This window comes from Cannabis sativa, chromosome 5 (genome assembly GCF_029168945.1).
Source record: "Cannabis sativa cultivar Pink pepper isolate KNU-18-1 chromosome 5, ASM2916894v1, whole genome shotgun sequence".
In the NCBI taxonomy this organism is placed as follows: Eukaryota; Viridiplantae; Streptophyta; class Magnoliopsida; order Rosales; family Cannabaceae; genus Cannabis; species Cannabis sativa.
Window position 1 is genome coordinate 4,593,273 of NC_083605.1, and position 20,430 is coordinate 4,613,702.

Sequence of the window (20,430 nt, forward strand, 5' to 3'; positions counted from 1 at the left end):
TTTTCGTTATTTTTTAATATAACTAATCTAAAACTAATTTATCGCACAACCAGATTCGAAAATATAACCATTCAAGTCATAACACATCATTAAAAAATTTATTTGGTGATTCTACAATGCACTATTTTAAAAGCGATGTACTGATACATCATCTACTTGTTTCGATATCCTAAATATTTTTTTTTTATATTTATGTATGTTATAATTATTTAAGATATTCTACGAAATTTTGAAAAATTAAAAATAATTTACAATATAGAATATAATGTTCAAGGGTATAAAATAAAATATTTACGCGTACAATCCACTGTTTGAAAGCAGTTTTTTGGCGTGTTAAACTTCTCTGAATTTTTTAAAATTTTACAAAATGTCTTAAATAACTATAATTTACATAAGTATGAGAAAAAATTTGACTAAAAAATTATTTTAAATACCAAAACAAATAAAGATATATTTATCCTAATAAATAAATGCATAATAAGTGGAATAAAATTATAAAATAAATGAAGGAGAAAATAACGTCTGTTAAGTTTTAAGTGTTAAGAGTAGTAACGACGTTAATGATAGGGCGTGACTTTCGTTACAAGACATTGACGAGACCAAAGCTTTTTACAGTCCTATAAATACCCATTTCCGAATCTGTTATTTTTCCAACTATCCAAATTCAAAAACACACTCTCTCTCTTTCTCTAAGTTTTCTTTGTTCTTTTTCTCGGGAAAAATGTAATTGTGTTGTTGAAAATTCCGGTTTCTCGGGAAAATTTGGGAGGAAAGTACTCAAGAAATCTTTTGCTTTCATCGATCGAAAATTTCTTCCATTGCTGCCGATTACTGGAATTTTGTTTTGAACGTTTTAGCTTTTTTCGGTAAGATAAGATTATTCTTTGCTTTTCTTTGATTTGTTTTATTCTTTCTGTTTTGACAGTGATTTTTATGATTTATCATCTAAGCTTTTTGTTTGGAAATGAGAACGATGAAGCGAGAATGATTAATCGATTTAATTGCGTGTTTTGATTTCATTTCTCATGCAATGGTGACAATTTTTTTTTATTACTTTCTCTGCATTGATCATATTATGTTCTCAATTTCGATCACGAGGAAAAAAGATTAAGCTTTTGGCAAACGTTACATCTCTTCATTCCTGTTCTCCTGTTAATTTTCGTTTCTCAAATTTAATTATGGAAAGCATGTAAGGTTATTCGGTCATAGTTTTTTCATTTGATCTTTTAATATACTACGATCAGTTAATTAACATTGATAATGATAAATATTCTTCTGTTAATTTGTAGGTTTTTTGTATTCCAGAGTCTGGGATATTTCTTTTCAGCAATCGAAATTGGATTTTTTCTGGGTTTGCAGTCGAGAACTTAAAGCACCAATTTTGGGTTCTGTCCGTTGCGATTGACTGTTTTAGATTTTATTGTTAAAATACTGTTCCAGAATGAAGCCATGGACTACATTTGGTGTACTTTTACAGTTTGAGGTCTGTAGATTGGTTTTGTTTAGTCAGTAGGATTGATTGGTTTAGGATTTGAAGGATCAATGATGTCGATTGCAAGGGTAGCTCTAAGTCCAGGATATGAAGTCTCTTTGAATTATCCTGGTAATGGCATAAGCAGCTCCCCTCATTCAATCTTGATTTACCTTACTGTTGCTGGTTCTGTGATTCCCATGCGTATTATGGAGTCTGATTCTATTGCGTCAGTGAAGCTGAAAATCCAGGCTTCTAAGGGATTTTTTGTAAAGACACAAAAACTCGTGTTTGAAGGAAGAGAACTGGCTCGGAACAATTCTTGTATAAGAGACTATGGAGTTTCTGATGGACATATGGTTCATTTGGTGCTAAGGCTTTCTGATCTCCAAGCTATTACAGTTAGCACTGTATGCGGGAAGGAGTTTGAGTTCCATGTTGAGAGGAATCGAAATGTGGCTTATGTAAAAGAGCAAATTGCTAAGAAAGGAGAAGGGTTTCCAAATCTCAATGATCAAGAACTGTTATGCAATGGTGAGGAGCTTGAAGATCAGAGACTCATCAATGATATTTGCAAAAATAGCGATGCCATGATTCACCTGTTGGTTAGGAAATCTGCCAAAGTAACAGCCAACCCTGTTGAGAAGAATTTTGAAGTGTCTATTGAGGCATCCGATTTAGGTGAGACAAGGTCTTATTTAGTGAACAAATTGAGCACAAAGCTTGCGAGGCAGCAGATTGTAGAGAACAACTCAGTACAGAGAGATTTTCTTTTGGAACCTCTAGTTGTAAATTCTGTTGTTGAACTGTCACTAATTGAAGAGCTACTTAACTCTACTTTTGATGGTTTAGCAAAAGGGAATGACCCCATTCGGTCTTCAGATGGATCTGGAGGAGCTTATTTCATGCAAGATTCATCTGGTCTAAACTATGTTTCTGTTTTTAAGCCAATTGATGAAGAGCCAATGGCTGCAAAGAACCCGCGTGGTTTGCCCTTGTCTCTGGATGGCGAGGGATTGAAAAAAGGAACACGGGTAGGAGAAGGAGCATTGAGAGAAGTTGCTGCATACATTTTGGATCATCCACTGGATGGACCTCGCAAGTCCTACAGCGAGAAGGGATTTGCTGGTGTGCCTCTTACTGTTATGGTCAAGTGCTTGCACAGAGGATTTAATCATCCAGATGGCTATGAGTATGGTCATCCCAAGAATGTAAAGATTGGGTCACTGCAGGTGTTTGTGAAGAACGACGGAAGTTGTGAGGATATGGGTCCTCGAGCTTTCCCTGTATCTGAGGTTCATAAAATTTCTGTGTTGGACATAAGATTGGCAAATGCAGATAGGCATGCTGGAAACATACTGATTCAGAAAGATGGTGAAGGAAGCCCAATTGTGCTCACTCCAATTGATCATGGATATTGCTTGCCGGAGAATGTAAGCCTCTACCGTTTTATTGCTTTATAATATCTAATGTAGTTTGCTTATATTGTGCTTTGATTATTAAGTTGAGAGATCAAGTTTGTATATATTTTTCTTTTCCAAAAGGAATTAGGATTGCACTCTGTATAGTCTAATTTGTTTCGTGACATTATTAATCCTTGCATATTGTTTATAAAATCTAATTTACTTTCACAACTATTTGTTCAGTTAAGCCACTAATGTTGGTAGATTGAAGATTACACTTCAGAAATTATGGGCATGTCTCTCTGTAACTGCTTTGATAATTAAGTTTGAGATATGTATAGATTCCTTGTATATTTGGTCATCAAAGACAGCTACCCAAATGCAAGTTTTCAATAGGGATTGCACTCTATACAACCTAATTCATCACTATTTATCCAAATTAGAAAAGTGTTTAGATTCACATTATGTGTTAATTAGAGCTTTTAGGCTTGCCATTCACATTTGTGTTAACTGCAGTTTGAAGATTGCACCTTTGACTGGCTCTACTGGCCACAAGCTCGCAAACCTTATTCTGAGGGCACAATCGACTACATCAAATCACTAGATGCCAAGCGAGATATTGAACTTCTCAAGTCTCACGGGTGGGAGCTCCCGCCCGAGTGTGCTCGAAACCTTCGAATCTCAACCATGCTTCTGAAGAAAGGAGCGGAGAGAAGGCTGAGTCCCTTTTCAATTGGAAGCATAATGTGCAGGGAAACCTTGAAGAAGGAATCTATTATCGAAGAGATTATTCGAGAAGCAAATGAAGCTGAGCTCCCGGGAACTAGCGAAGATGCATTTCTTGAGACCGTTTCTTCGATCATGGATCGACGCCTTGATGAGGTATCTAAAGAAGGTGGTGTTGTTAATACTTAAAGACATATATACATACATATATATACTATATAATATATTCATGACTATGTTTTTGTTGCTGGACATTTTGTTACTTTTAAGGGACCTGTAAAGTTTAGTATAAACTAATATGCTTTATTAGTAATAATCGGAACTTAGGCAGTGTCCCAGACAGAGACAACCTTTATTTTGGTCAGTATATTGAAAATGCCTTTCGAGCATTTCTTGTCACATTTGCCAAGTAACATAATATATATAATATTGGACTTGATAATTTATGTTATGTAACCCTTTCCAAAAAGGAAAAAAAATACAATTATGTTATGTAAATTAGCTAAGTAGTTTAGAGATAGTTTGAACAAAACAAGAGTAACTGATTTTTGTATCACTAAAATATTTCTTTTTCTTTTCAATTATATTTTCATATTCATTAATGATAAGATATATAACATTTTTCTATTTAATTTTTTTAATTAGTTAGTAGTGAAGTGTTACCGTCAATCTCTTTTTATATAATTTTTTAGTTAATTTCCGTACTTAAAAATAAATACTGAAAGTTTTTTTTCATGATGATATTTGTTATTCTTACCACATCATTCATGTAAATTCATATAAATTTTTGAAAAATTTCGAACAGTTTGCCGTGTTAGAAATACGTTTGAAGTTTTTTGAACATGTGTAATAAATTAAAATATTAGGAATTCTATTTTTGAAAAAAAAAAAATCGAAAAAAATAATTTTGCATGTGATTTCGAACGTAGAAATTGATTAAAAAATTATTATAAGAGGTTATAATTAGTCCACCTCTTTTTTGTTGGTAAATAACTCTTCCTTCAAAATAATAATATTATTAACAATAATTCATTATAGTATTTTATTTATTTTAAATCTATTCTAATACGATTCCATGACCCATGATCATATTGTTTGAGTCATATTGCATATGGAGTCAAATTCATGATTGTCGTTAGGTGATGATGACCAAAGAGAGTGACAAATATAGTTTGGGTTCTATTCTGTCTTCATTACCTAAAAGGAATGGATTTATTAGGGTAAAAAGATCTCTCTATTTTCTAAAATTAACATAGACAGTAAAAATGAGTTAAATGGGTAAAAAAAAATTACTATAGTAGGAAGCATTTCTGTACTCTACCAGACAATATTACCAATACTACTTTTGGTCCACGCATACTATTCTCACACGTGAAAATGTATTCAATGATTTTGATATACATATAAATATATTTGTGTCAGTGTGGTGTTTATATTTTTGTCCAATTCTAACAGTGATTCATTGGTGTGTGCATTAATATTTGAGGTCTTCTATTCTAAGACATTTGTTTGTATTATTGGAAAGGAAATGGATTTCATTAATATAAAAGACGATTAATTGGAAGATAACATATATAATAATATTCAAGATAATAATGTGATAGTCTAAGAGATAATTCATTCTTTTAACCGGAAAAATAGCAGAGAGGGATATTTTACAATTAAAATTGATCTTGTTAAAGTCTATGATAGGCCTAGTTGGAGATTCATTGATCATGCCCTTGAGTGTTTTGGGTTCCCTCAGAAGTTGCGCGATTGAGTTTCACAGTGCATCTCCACCACCACTTTTAATATTTGCCTGAATGGGGGGCAGGCGGGGAAGATTATGCCCTCGTGTGGCCTGTGCCAGGGCGACCCCCTATCCCCATATCTATTCATCTGTGCTGCAGAAGTCTTCTCAAGACTATTGGAAGAGGCCCATGGAAAGAGGAATATTCAGGGAATTAAACTAAGTAGAGGTGGTCCAGTTCTATCCCATCTGTTCTTTGCTGATGACCTTATCCTGGTCGGTAGGGCCAATTTAAATGAAGCTAAGTGTTATTGGGAGTGCCTAGAGAGGTTTTGCTCTTGGTCTGGACAGAAAGTTAATAAGCTTAAAACGTTAAATCTTTTTCAGTAAAAATACCCCTAATGGTATGAGAAGAGGTATCAACGAAGCGCTGGGTATTGATTCTCCAGAGGGGGTTGTAAAATACCTGGGATTACCTCTATTCAGATCTAGACAGAAGGATGCTGACTTCAACTTTATCCTGGACAACATCACCTCTAAATTACAAGGTTGGAAGGCTAAGACTTTGTCTAAGGCTGGCAGAGCTACCCTCATTAAGTCTGTGGGTCTGGCGATGCCTATCTATGCCATGCAAACCACGAAATTATCTAGTCGGCTGGTCAAGAGGATTGATGGTTTAGTCAGAGATTTTTGGTGGGTTTCGAGAAAGGGAATCGTGGACTACATCTTAAAGCTTGGGATAAGCTTTGCCAACCTAAGTCATTGGGTGGTTTAGGCTTTAAGGAAAAAAGAAGAAATGAACTTGGCTTTCTTGACCAAGTGAGGTTGGAGCATATTGAAAGGTTGTCAGTCGTTATGCTGTAAAATTTTGGAAGCCAAGTATCTAAAAGGGAAGGACTTTCTCAGATGTAGATACAAAGACTCGGATTCCTAGTTTTGGAAAATGTTGTGAAAGTTAAAGCAATTCTAAGGAAAAGGGCCTGTAAAGTGGTGGCTAATGGTAGGGAGACGAGTATCTAGAAGGATCCATGGATTCCCCACTATAAAAGTTTTATCCCAAAACCAAATGGCATTGGTTCAACCACTGACAATTGTGTGGCTGATCTTTTGAGGTCTAATGGCAACTGGGATGTACCAAAGCTAAATAAACTCTTTGACCAAGAAACTGTTTCTGCAATTTTGAAAGGTGGCAAACCCTCGGGCCAAGGAGTAGATAAATGGATTTGGACCTTGGAAAGAAATGGGCATTTCACGTGCAAATCGACTTACCTGTCTCAAGCTTTGGAAAGAGCCCCTCATTGTGAGGTTTCTCCATCGCTTTGGAATAAGTTATGGAATAGCAAAATTTTGGAGCGGCATAAAATCCTTTGGTGGTGTATTCACTCTAATGCGCTCCCTGTTAGATCAGTGATTGAAAAAAATTCCACATAGAGGACACAAGCTGTCCTTTATGTGGGATGCGGGAGGAATCCATGGAACACCTTTTCCTCTCTTATGATGTGGCAGTACATCTTTGGCGCGCTTCACCGTGGGGCATTTATCCTATCTGTAACAATGGGATTCGGGTTTGGAATTGGATCAAATTTATATGGAATCTCACTAATAGGGGTATTCGAGGTATCCGAGTAGAAGAAGTCTTTCTGTATGCTTCAATTGTTGTTGAAACCATCTGGAGGATGCGTAATGATTTGATACATAATAACTCACTTTCGGATGTTTTGAAATGTATTGACCAGATTTGTACTTCTTATGCAGAGTTACATGATGCTTTATTGCCTTGCCCAAATCCAACCTTGAGGGTGTCCTGGAGTCCTCCCCTCAGGATTGGATAAAATTGAACTGTGATGTTAGGGTGGGCCTTGAGAGCATGTGCACAGCGGTTGTTGCAAGAATTCGCCTGGGTGAAGTGATTCAGATTCATACGGCTCGGTTGGACTTTTCGGATGCGTTATGTGGAGAAGCAGCGGCCTGTTGTTTAGCTGTTCCGGTGGCTCTAGAATTAGGTGTTAAGTTTGTTTTGGTGGAGAGTGACTCGAGGATAGTTATCAATGCTCTCAATGGGATGGAATCACATTGGTCGCTTGAGAACTATGTCTCCTTTTGTATTAAGTCTGCTCCCTCTTGTATTTGCTGTAATTTTTTGTATGCTAGTAGAACTTGTAATTTTGTTGCCCATAATGTGGCTAATTTTCACAAGTTGTACGGATCTATTCCGGCCTCATTAGTTCCGGAGGATCTCTTATGTAATGACCGAGAGGTCTAACGTTTTTTAATCGAATGTATGAACACGCTTATTTTCAAAAAAAAAAAAAAAAATCTAGTTTTCTTATTTGAATGGATGCCAAATGTGTGAAGACAACACTCTTATTAGATAATTAAACTCTTGGTTAAGTTTATATTTTATTTATGAGTGTGATATTGTAGTTATTTAAGATTATTTGTAAATTTTTTTAAAAAATCGAATAATTTACTCTACAAAAAATTAGATTCAAATATTTTATTGTAAAAGCGATTATTTTTTCTAATAATATTAGTAAGTGTTATAAATATTAATAATTATGTGGATGTCCAAATCTTTTATTTATTACCATGAATTGTAATGAACATTCCTCTTTTCCTTAGTTTCCCTTTTTCTTAGTTTCTTAATATCTCACTCTTGTATTTGTATAAATAGGGGTTCACCCCATTGGAATAAACAACTCAGAAATTCTCATTCACTTTCTCGTTCTCTCTTCATCTTCTACTTCTTTCTTCTCATCTACTTTATATTATTTTATATTATTTTATAACACGTTATCAGCACGAGTCTCTGCCCAAGCTTCAAGCATGAGTCTCTGCCCAAGCTTCAAGCATGAGTCTCTGCCTAAGATCCAATGTAAGTATTTCGTTAAAGTTCTTGAATTGTTTCAAAGTCACGATACACTAAATATATATTTATATATATACTCATCTGACTGAAACAATTTCAATAATCTTTTTTTTTTATTTTTCTTTTTATCTATATATCTATATATTATATATGTATGTATATATTTTTATATATTTATTATTGATTTCATATATATATAATGTTCTTATCATTCATAATATTTACAATATATGTGTGTGCCTATGATATGATAGAGAAAATCTATATAAATTATACATATATCCAGAAGATTATGTATCATCGATAAAATATTGCATATATCCTAAAGATTATGCATCATCGATAAAATATTGCATATATCCTGAAGATTATGCATCATCGATAAAATATTGCATATATCCTGAAGATTATGCATCATCGATAAAATATTGCATATATCCTGATGATTATGCGTCCTCAATAAAATCTTGCATATATCCTGAAGATTATGCAAACGTAATATTCATTATATAGTTGATGGATATATAATGAAAGAGATGAATACATATTTATATATATGTTCTTGTATTCTTTGAGGACAATGAAAAGTAATCTAATATCGATATAGATTTTGACAAACATTTCCTGAAGTAAATGTTTTATATTTGTCAAAAAAAAAATGATTGTATTTATGTGAATACAACTAAAGAATCATTAAAAATGATTATTATTGATGCAATTTTATAGTGGGTTTTGAATACCTAAAAAGAATATTAAGAAAATTGCATTGAAACATCAAAGTATAAGAATAACAGTGAGCATGACTAATATTATTTAAATACATGAGACATGTATTTATTGTTCATCATTCCCTGCAGAGAATGATACAAATTGAATTCAACTACTTTTAAAGATTGTTTGTATTAGTCATGTTACCATACATTGTTATTACTTGCAATGTTGGAAATTATTGCATGTGACATATATTAAAGATCAAATTTTGCATACATCTTGGAGATTATGCAAAAATTGTATTCATATATTCTTTGAAATATTGTTAAAAAAATTGTTGAGTAATTTCTTTTTATATATGAACAAGTAATAAATTTTTAAGAAATTTATAATAATGTTCTACTTGTTCAACGTCATTCCCCGAAGTGAATGTAATGATTTTAAATAATCAATGTCATTGTTTGCTACTCAAATATTTCCAGAAGAAATTGGAAACAACCAAAAGATGAAATACCACACACAATCAAAGTGCATGAAATCTATATATCATGTGTGGGATTGAATAATAGTAGTCGCGTACCTGTAGTACGGACACACTTATAATCAAGATAAAAATATACTTGATTATTTAATAGAATGTGAATTGTACAAACTTACTGTACATTTAGAATATTTAAATATCATTCCCTAAAGAGAATGAATAGACATGAAATTCTATTTCAAAGAATATAGATTTCACATATATTGGCAATGCCAAAAGCAAATTAATATATACATATATTATTATTTCTTGAAATCAATAGTTTCAAACTATTGTTAGTACATGATATGTATATATATAGTTACTATATAATTCAGTTTGCATATTCCTTAAGTGAATATATAACTTACTAACATTTGTTAGTGATCCAATATAATCAAAGTGATAAAGAATCACAAAATGATTATTTGAAAAGCTTCCTGAAGAAGTCTTACATACAATTGCTACTTGGAGTAGTAAAATATATTTGTATGTACCTAGATGTATAACTTTTATCTAGTTATAAAAGTGATAAGAAATAACTTATTATATGTACTGGTTGTACATTTAAATATATAATATATCAAGTCATGATAATTAGACTGATGAATAGTCTATTAATAAATTAGACGACTTGTTAAAAAGATACCAGGAAAAATGAATGATATATTATGGTTATATCTATTTGACCATTACAATAACATGATGAAGTTGTCATGTATCTTTTAAATTATACACATCATTGAATTGATGATAGTGATTCCTGAAGAAATATAAAATTTGATAAACATAATAGTGACTCCTGAAGAGTGTATATGTTTTGGGGAATAATATAATTATATTATTCGTGTATATAAAAATGAAACTTTTTATGATTACTTATATGTTGTAGTGATTTTACATTACCTTGTGAAAGTTTCATTGAAATACAAATTATAGTGAACCTGTAGTTCATGAATTGAATTATTTTGACATGATCAATCATATGCAATAAATTGTCAAAGAATTTGACTAAATTTTGTTGAAGAACCAGAAGATTCTTCTCATTGTTAATTTATAAGGCTCAAAAGAAGAATGTGCATATATTTGCACATAGAAAATATTTAAATTATATTTCCTTAACAATCTTGAGCTATTGTTAGATTTTTATTGCATAGTTTCTTATCGATGTGATAAGATTATATAATCATGCATTTACAAAATGTGTAAATTTATGTATTTCTAATTATACACGTATGACTCATTCTTAGAAATGAATTAAGTTCATAAGGATTAAACTTGAAACTAAAGTTTATTGAACCTAAAGTTCAATGTCATATAGTATATATGAGTTTAAACAAATATTGATTCATTGTGATATATTGAAATCCCTACAGGTGTATTAATATTATTAGATATCACAATTTTTAAAAAATCTCTCGATCAGGGGGAGAGAAGCAGTTGGGATCGATGATAATTTTAGAAAAATGATCCTTGCACAAAGTATATAAGAACAATATAGTTCAAAATGATATATACCAACTGCAAATCAATATTATTCAAAGTTGAGATAGAATGAGTTGAAAACGCCTGAAGCGTAAATGAACAATGTATAAATTATTAATAAATGTTCATTTGATTTGCCCTGAAGTTGTTAAATCTAGAGGTACTCATGGAGATACCTTAATGTTATAAAGTATTAAAATGATAACCGTGATGAAAACGGTACTCGAAGAGACTCCCAAGAGAAGTTAGACATAACATATTTCATCATAATTGAATCCCTGAAGTGATTCGTTATAGGTACCTATAAATGATAAACATATTTGAAAAATATGTAATTTAAAGAGATCTCTATAAGTTATGTCAATATGGGAGGAAATTATCATTTATTGAAATTTTTGTCGACAATAAATATTGAATGTTTGCATATGCAATAAACTAACATGAGATAGCAAGGATCATGGTATTAGATTTGTCGAGAATCATCGACTTACATTTTGATTTTTGGCCAAAATATTATGACGCAATCCAGGCAAATTTACTCACATAAAGTGAAGTAAGACCTGTAGGGTGTACAAATAAATATTTCTAATGAGAAATTTGCATATATGTATTTGTACATAATGAATTGTTGTACAAAGTTTGCATAGACATGAGATTGATTGAAGTAAGGCTTAAATATTGAGAAAATATAATCATTATTTGATTATAGCCTGGAATATATTTTATGAGGATTTATAAGCGTCACATAAATGTTGCAACAAAAGATTATTTATTTGGAGCTCCTAATATAGTGAGAATTTGAAATAAGCCTTATCTAAAAATTCTAGAAGAATTTAATACATGTCTTAAGTGATATAAATTCTAAGTCGCGCGCACTATATGACAAAGATCTTTGTATGAAATAAAGACATGTAAGTAAATTATTGTTTGAAAAATACGTATGGTTGTCTATGCAGTATAAATACGTAAATTATACGTTGTGATAGACTCTTGAAGAGTTTTTGATTAATTGAAGAACAAACTTTTATTTCTTTTGTATATCGAGAAATATTAAATGTATAAAGTTTGTTCATTAGTATTGAAGTCCTGAAGTACTTCATATGTATTAAGAATTATAGATATATGATCATTTGATATGAAAATTAAGATCATACAACAAGATGGAACAAATATATGGTATTGGAGTATCATCATTGTCACAAATAAAATTTATATTATCATTAATGTGTTATGTTCATATCTACTTGAAATGTTAAATTTTAGTATGAACAAGATTGTATATACACATGAATGATACAATTAGTTAGATAAATACTAATGTTCCACGAACCCCTCATTTATAATTTAGAAGTCCATACATACTCTGGAAGAGTTATAGAAAATATATGATCAAAGATTATATATGGTGATATTTTAAAAGTGATAACAATAATCTTATGAGATATATTATCACCAAAAGAATTATGGATCATATGTGCATGAGGGGGAGACATATTCATGTTGCACTCTTTTTCCCTTAGTTCAGGTTTTGTCCCAATGGGTTTTCCTGACAAGGTTTTTAACGAGGCAACTTACAAATAGTTATGAATATGAAATATATATTGTACTCTTTTTTCCCTTAGCTCAGATTTTTTTCCACTGGGTTTTTCTGGCAAGGTTTTTAACGAGGCAACTATAAATCATGTTAACATACTTGCATTTTATGAAGCAAGTAAAGAATGTGTGTGAGTGAGAACATTGACATAGCATATTCGGGAAACATATGGATTGCACTCAATAAAGAAGCATCAACCCAAGCAATTCTCTATGGATAATACTGCTTGCATCGTTCAACTAAAAGGAGGTACATTGAAGGAGATAGAGTTAGAACACATTCCACGAAATTCTTCTTTATACGCTTCAAGAAAATGCATATTGGTGTTCAACATATTCAATCAAGTGTCAATCTTACAAACTTATTCACAAAGTTATTACCAACATCAACATTTGAGAAGACGGCAGACAAGATCGAAATTCTTCGATTAGAAGATCTCCACAAATGCCTAAATGAGGGGGAGTTAGTTTACACTATACTCTTTTTCCTTTGATCAAGTTTTCAGCAAGATTTTTAATAAGGCAGTTATTATGGACATCCAAGGGGGAGTGTTATAAATATTAATAATTATGTGGATGTCCAAATCTTTTATTTATTACCATGAATTGTAATGAACATTCCTCTTTTCCTTAGTTTCCCTTTTTTTTAGTTTCTTAATATCTCACTCTTGTATTTGTATAAATAGGGGTTCACCCCATTGGAATAAACAACTCAGAAATTCTCATTCACTTTCTCGTTCTCTCTTCATCTTCTACTTCTTTCTTCTCATCTACTTTATATTATTTTATATTATTTTATAACAGTAAGTAATTTTTTAAATTTTATTTTTAATACTATAACTATTAAGATGGTAAACTTAAATACCTTTTTTAATTTAAGGAGGTGTGTACTTAGTGTTTTAATAAATAAGGATTCTTTTTATATGTATAGTTCAGTGACATTTTCAGGAATATAATGTCTAAGAAAATTAAAAAGAATATTACTTGACAAATACATACCAATTTGATTTTTGTGTTTAGTGCGAATAGTCAATCAGTTCATATATTTTGTTATGTTTTGTTAGATGAGAATAAAGATTTTATATTTTACAAAACATATCCATATTAATACTACGAGAGATGTTGAAAAATTCTTTTACTAAAATTTAGCTCGGAATATCAATTTGATCAATTTTATAAAACATAAAGATCTATGCATTTAACATAATATAAACTCTAAATCGATGTTAATATTGTTCTTCAATAATGGTTCGGATCTGATTAAGATTTGACCTGATCTAAATCATGTAAAGGTCTGTTGTGCTCCATCCCGCTAGATTAGATACTCATCGGATCAGATCCGACTCGATTTATTCGCATTGGATCAGATCAGACCCAACTTTTTTTTAAGATATCTAAGCTTATAATTTTATATTCATTTTAATTTTGTATAGTATTATTTAATATAATATTATGTTTGATATTGACTTATATTAATAAATGGTGTAAAGTTATAATATATTTTTGAGCCCGATTTCGAATTTAGGTTCGGCTTCTGTCTGAATCCTGGGTCCAGGTCTGAGTCCGGGCCCTAGTCTCGATCTGACAACGGGGCCCGGGTCTGAGTCGGGTCCCAGGTCCCGGTCTGAGTCCCGAGTCTCAATCTAGGTCCTGGGTCCCGTGTCCGAGTTCGGGTTTGGATCTGGAGCGAGTTCGGTCCGGGTCCGAGTTCTAGGTCCCAAGGGGTCCGGATCTAAGTTTAGGGTTCGAGTCTTGAATTGAGTTTTTCTTAATATATTGAAATCAATTCGGATTAGATCCGATCTAGAAAAAAATTAGGCAGGACGAAGTGAATTTGATCCAAGATCCAATAAGTATTCGAATATTTTGAATCAGAAGTGATATGTCGAATCGAAGCTCCCGACCCGCTCCAACTAAATGGATCTTTTTGACATCCTTAAATAAAATAAATAATAATAAAGTGTATATAGTTTAGTGACTCTATAATTCTCTTCATCAAGAAGAACTCTCAAGTTCCAATTTCTTCTCCCTATATTAGAAAAAATCAAATAAACAAATAATATTAAGTAGCCTAAAAGAAAAGAAGTGGTCCAAATTTACTTATCCGTACTGGAATTATACAATCCCACTTGACTTAAGACTGGTCTATTTGGTGCTCATTTGGATCATCAATAAAAGCAGATCAATTATCTGCACCCATTGTTGCACCAAACCTAATTTTTACTCTCAACAAATGTGATGGAAAATCTTGAAAGCTACCACCCAAAAAAAAAAGAGAGAGAGAGTAAATACTCATAATAAAAAGGCAAATATTCTTCTTGCAACTTGAAATATGAAAAATTATATGAAAAGAATTAATACATTTGTCGGTTAACGAGTGTGTGAAAGTGAGGTTTTTTTTTTTAATTTTTTTTATTTATATATAAATTATATAAATCTAAAGAAAAAGGGCAGAAATGCAGCAGAAGAGAACATACACATGGATTGTCGACATAGTGTTTTATGGAAAGAACAAATTTGACAACCCTTAAAAAAGAAAAGAAGAAAAAGAGTGTGTTTTGTTTTTGTGAATTGTGATATGAAAGAGAGAGAGAAAATGGAAGGTAAATATCAATTTTCGGAGGAAACAAACAGAAAAAGGGATGGGAGCATGTGATGAGTTTGAGTTTAAGTTTGTGATGTTTTTGTGGCTCATAATTGCTACATGAATCCACACCACCTAATTCTCTAATCCCAAATCCCATTCAAAATAATAATAATAATAATAAGAAAAAAAATCCTACAACAGCTGGCTTTTTAGATTAAGTCTATAGTATACACCGAGTTTTTTTTTTTTTTTTTTTTGTTAAGATCATATACATTCATTGTAATTATTTTTAAAAAATTTTAAATATTTTTTATTGTCTAAATACAGTTTCAAATATTTTATGTGATTATTAAATTATGAAAAATTCTATAATACACTCTTAAAAGAGATGCATCGATACATCTTTATCTATTTTAGTATCGGAAATAATTTTTTAATGAAATTTTTTCTTATGGTTATGTAAATTATAGTTATTTAATACATCTTGCAAAATTTTAAGAAATTCGAAAAAGTTTAACACACCGAAAATTGTGTTCAAACAGTGTGTTGCACTCGTGACTATTTTATTTTATACGAGTGTAAAATAGACTGTTTGAACAATATTTTCTATATTGTAAATTATTCTAAATTTCTCAAAATTTTGTAGGATATCTTAAATAGTTATAACGTACATGAATATGAAAAAAAAATAGACTAAAAAATTCTTCTATATGCTAAAACAAGTGAAAGGTGCATCGATACATCCTTCTAAGGGGGTGCATTATAACCCTTAAATTATTATTTGAATTTTATTTTTAATATTATAAACTATTAATTTTTTTTAATTTTTTTTATATATGATGTTAAATATTTATAATGTATATGTCAAAGAAAAAAACTCTTATGAAAACATCCCTATATTATATTTGAACTGCCCAAATCTAACTCATTTATGGTCTACTCAGTGAGTGAGGGACCACCATTTTTTTTGCTATGAACTTTCTTTGACACTGTTTGACCTATACTATAGGATATGAATAACACACATGCACTAGCCACAAAATTTGCTGACTTTATGCCATTTAAATTAAATACAGAAAATGAAAGCATTTAAAATTTCAATGACCAAAGACACAAATAATATTTACAATGACAAACATGTTTTCTTTTATGTATATCATCACCAATCAATTGGGAAAAGAGCTATTGATTTGAGGCTATATAGTTATAAAAGGAAGATCATGTGTGGTGAGCTAAAATAGTAATGTAGAGATCTTAGGTTCAAAGTTAGTAAAGAGTAATAATTTTGTAATTGTACACAGTTGAATTTTTTATATATAACACCAAAACAAGAAAAATAATAAACAATCACTTTTTATTTACTACTCTCATCTCATTTAAAACTCCATTGTTTCATGTGTCCTAGTTCAACAACCACCAAAGTCCAACTCCACCGACACCATTTAAAATCACAACAAATCAAAACTTAAATAAATTTTGGACATATTATAATAATAAAAATTAACAACAACAACAAAAAAAGAAAAATATACACTTAGTCTTAAGTTCATAACATCTATAACATGAGTTAAAATACACAAAAAAAGAAAAATTAACAACATTTCTTATTGCTAAATCATTTGAAAAAAAAAAATTAAAATAGTGCTTTTAAATAAAGAAAAAAAAAACTATATTCATATAAAGTGGGCCCCACCAGGCCATTATTGGGCTTGGGCCCAACATTTAGTTCCTATTATATTATTTGAAATTTTTTATACTGATAAACCGGCCGAGAAAGCCACTCCGGTCGAAGGTAGCCAAGAAGACCCGAAAATGAACTGTGCAACGGTGAACTTACTGGCTTCGACAGTGGATGTTATGACCCGATAACCCGACCATTTGACCCGTTGACCCACGGCCCCACCCGGCCCGGAATTCATATACTCTCCGTAATAACACGTGTTAAGTGCAAAATTACTCGTGTTCCATTCTAGCCATCCACGTGGATGGATGTGATCACCCATGTACGTCATCATGTACACGGTTCTAGCGTACATTTTCCACGGACGGCCCAGATACGTCGGGAAGCTACCCTTCGAGGCTTCAAGATCTGACGTGGCAAGGATCCGTGAAGCGTGGATCGATATACCCGTATTTTGGTTCGGGTCTTTTCGGTTTTGGGCCGTGATCGTGTTTTTCTGTTGGGCCATGGGCTTTCGTGCGTAGATTGAACAGTTTTGGAAAACCACAGCGGCGTTTCCGAATATGAAGTCGACTGTTCCGTAAACTTCGCACTCGCGGAAGAACTGGCGATTGGAATGCACGTACAGAGTGTCTTGGTATCCGAGGATTTGACAACGGTAAACAACCGCGTGGTCTGCACCGACCCGGAGTGCGACGGCTTGGTGTCTAGCTGGGCCGGCCCAGTTCACAAATGTGATGTCCCGAGCTATGAAACCAGCCCCAGTTGCAGCTGTTTTGAAAGGACAAATTAGTAAATTTACATAAAGGATTGATTATTAATTAAAATGAGATTTGAGTGTGACCCACCCACGTACAAATAATTATGTAATTATTTTTCATTCATTAATTATAACAATTTAGAATTTGAGAGTGTAACGTTGAAATAATGTCATTTTCTTTCTAAATAATACTATTTGATTTTGACGAGAGACAAGAACTGGATATATTTTGTGCTTGGATTTTGTGTCCAATATCAGAAACATTCTAGTTTGTTCAGATTAATACTAATTAAATTCCACCATTTTTTTTACTGGAATTGTGTGTAAATAATAATAATAATTTTTCAACTTAAAATAATTAAAAATAAAACAATTGGATGAGGTGAGGTAAACGTCATATATATGGACAGGAATCTTAGTTGAGGATAAGCCACGTGGACCTGAGCATTAAACACTATATAGTAGTGCGTTGTAGAGAGACTATGACTATGACTATGACTATGTGTGTGTAATTTTACGTAGTTATTTTCTAATTATGACAAAGTACACAGAAATATAAAACAATGATTTCTTAAATTATTGAAAATTTTCTGGACAAAAATAAAAACACGAAATTGATATATTTACCGAAAGATGCTGTGTGGAAAGTTGTCATGTTCTCCCACACGCTCTTTCCTCCTGAAATGACTGTTTTGCCCTTTCCATCTCCAATAAACATCAAATTCTTTTTCTTCCTTCCTACCTTCAAATTATTCTCTTCGTACCTGACATTTTTTTTTCTTTATTTATTAGTATTTCAAAGTTTAAAATAATTATTTCAACATTTTATAATGTACAAAAATACAAAGACAGGAAAGTAACTCAAAAAAGGTCTTGCAGAACTATCTCAAAAAGTTTAGTTTTTTTTCCATGTAAAAAAAGAAAAAACTAAATCACAAAAAGAAAAGGGTATAATAGTAATTTAAAAAACAACTACTTAACTAAATGTAGTCACATGGTTTATAGTTAGGTCTTATGATTACGCAGACGAATTCAACGAACCAATCACTTCAATAAAACCAAATTTATCAAAAAAGCAAAAGTTTGAAAACTCAATTTCATGCAACTACCACGCACGAGAGATAGTTCTCGTAATTAATTTTTACTGTCTATTTTTACCGTAAATCAGTCAATTTAAGTTGTCAAGTGAAATTACCTTCCTGCCCTCACGTATATAATAGTCCGACGATCACTGTACTCCGGTGCTTTCTTTATTGCTTCAGTAATAGTCTTGTAAGTCCCATTTCCGTCTTTTGACACAACGATATCGGCTTGTATCGCCGAGACGGGTAAACCCAATAGCCTCCTATCATTTCGTTTCAACCATCTCGGGAAATCTCCCGAGATATTGTCCTCCTCTTCATTCTCAGCCGCCAATAACCTCCTCTTGTTCTGAATCGGAACTCCCGAGAAATCGTCATTAACACTTCCAGAAAATAGCGCCAGACAATTACTCACGAGTTCAGATAAGTCCTTCAATTTCTCGGCCACTTGAGTCTTCACGTTCCCGTTCACCTTGGGCCCACCTTCTTCGAACCCTTCTCCACAGGTCTCCTGGTTCGTCAACGCCGCACTCAGCCACGTCACCACGTCATGGTTGGTTGATCCTCCGCCGTTACCGATCGAGACGGAACTGAGCGCACGCGCCACCGCGTCTACAGAATCGTCAAGAAGCTCGAGGCAAACGTCGTAGGCTGAGCGCGTGAGCGAGTCCATCTGGATAGAGGTCAACTCTGAGGTTGAATAGAGGGCTTTGCTAAGGTGCTGCAGCGTCATATTGAAGCTAATGTGGACCAGATCCTCCTCCGACGCGCTCATCGCGCCCGGAAAATCAAGTAACGAGTTCACGCAAAGATTCGGGTACCGTGTTTTGCTGCAAGCCTTGGAAATCGCCTGGGTCGGTTTTCGGGGCATGGTAGTTCCGGGTTGACCCGAAGCTCGGGTTCGGACCCCGATTAATAGCACGGCTGAGACAGCCGAAGCAGCTATTAACACAATGGAGAGAGCGGCTAGGAAAATGAGCTTCTTGTTTTTTTTCCTCCCGTGGGTTGCGCTAGGCGGTTGGTGTGACGTGGCAATTTCTGATTCGTTAGATTGTGCCGATGCACCTCCACGATCCGACGGTTCTAGTTTGCCGTACCCCATTTCTTTATTAAATAATTTTTTTAACTGGAAGGAAGTAAAAATTTAAGAGAAAGAGAAAATGGGGCTTTAAATGTTGAAGAGGTTGGGGTATCTATATATATAGATTTTGTAGTAGTAGTAGTATTAGTAGTAGTGTATATATATTATAATACAATTTTCTTGCTCTTTGTATAGATATGGTGAGAGAGAGGAGAGAGAGAGAGTAAAAAAAGTTGGTGTGAGGTCTACGTCTTGAGCATTAGCTGGCTACTACTTCACCACCATTGTCCATTTGCATTTGGGTTAGAAAGAGAAAATTAATGTGTTTGAAAGCTATATAGGAAAAGAAAAGAGTGTGTATGTGTTTATTGTAGTTGTAATAGTAGTATATAACTTTTTTCTTTTGGATTAATTGTTAATTTTAATTATTATTGAAATAATCATTGATCGATCACTATGAGTAAATAAGTGAACAAAGAGTATTACTCTCAACTTTCTATTATAATTTATTAGAATTCTTGATATTTTTTTTAAAAAATATTTTAATGTATATTTTCAAATATAAAAATTAATTTTTTATAGTGATGTTTGTTATGCTTATAATATTATTCTTGTAAATTTTTTAAAAATTTTAAATAATTTACAGTGTCAAAAATACGTTTGAATTTTTTTTAAATGCTAGTGGTAAATTGGAATATAAAAAATTCTATTTTCAGTATATGATTTCAAGTG

At 32.4% G+C, this 20,430-nt stretch overlaps 2 protein-coding genes across 2 annotated transcripts; one reads left to right on the top strand and one right to left on the bottom strand.

Moving 5' to 3' along the window:
- The first annotated feature begins 575 nt into the window (after positions 1-575).
- Positions 576-4,039, top strand: LOC115716210 (phosphatidylinositol 4-kinase gamma 3). Its single transcript, XM_030644952.2, has 3 exons — positions 576-866; positions 1,290-2,904; positions 3,391-4,039. The coding sequence occupies exons 2-3, from the start codon at positions 1,543-1,545 to the stop codon at positions 3,787-3,789; spliced, it is 1,761 nt and encodes a 586-aa protein (XP_030500812.2). The 5' UTR covers positions 576-866; positions 1,290-1,542; the 3' UTR covers positions 3,790-4,039.
- A 12,520-nt stretch (positions 4,040-16,559) lies between these two features.
- Positions 16,560-20,061, bottom strand: LOC115717157 (probable pectinesterase/pectinesterase inhibitor 61). Its single transcript, XM_030646106.2, has 3 exons — positions 18,731-20,061; positions 18,163-18,299; positions 16,560-17,546 (listed from the first exon to the last, which is right to left on the bottom strand). The coding sequence occupies exons 1-3, from the start codon at positions 19,717-19,719 to the stop codon at positions 16,846-16,848; spliced, it is 1,827 nt and encodes a 608-aa protein (XP_030501966.1). The 5' UTR covers positions 19,720-20,061; the 3' UTR covers positions 16,560-16,845.
- Between the last annotated feature and the right edge of the window lie 369 nt (positions 20,062-20,430).

Coding starts and splice junctions, on each gene's coding strand:
- LOC115716210 (XM_030644952.2), top strand. CDS start 1,543: ATGATGTCGATTGCAAGGGTAGCTCTAAGTCCAGGATATGAAGTCTCT. Junction 2,905..3,390: donor GATATTGCTTGCCGGAGAAT/GTAAGCCTCTAC, acceptor TGTTAACTGCAG/TTTGAAGATTGCACCTTTGA.
- LOC115717157 (XM_030646106.2), bottom strand. CDS start 19,719: ATGGGGTACGGCAAACTAGAACCGTCGGATCGTGGAGGTGCATCGGCA. Junction 18,300..18,730: donor ATATACGTGAGGGCAGGAAG/GTAATTTCACTT, acceptor AAAAAATGTCAG/GTACGAAGAGAATAATTTGA. Junction 17,547..18,162: donor TTTCCACACAGCATCTTTCG/GTAAATATATCA, acceptor CTTTCAAAACAG/CTGCAACTGGGGCTGGTTTC.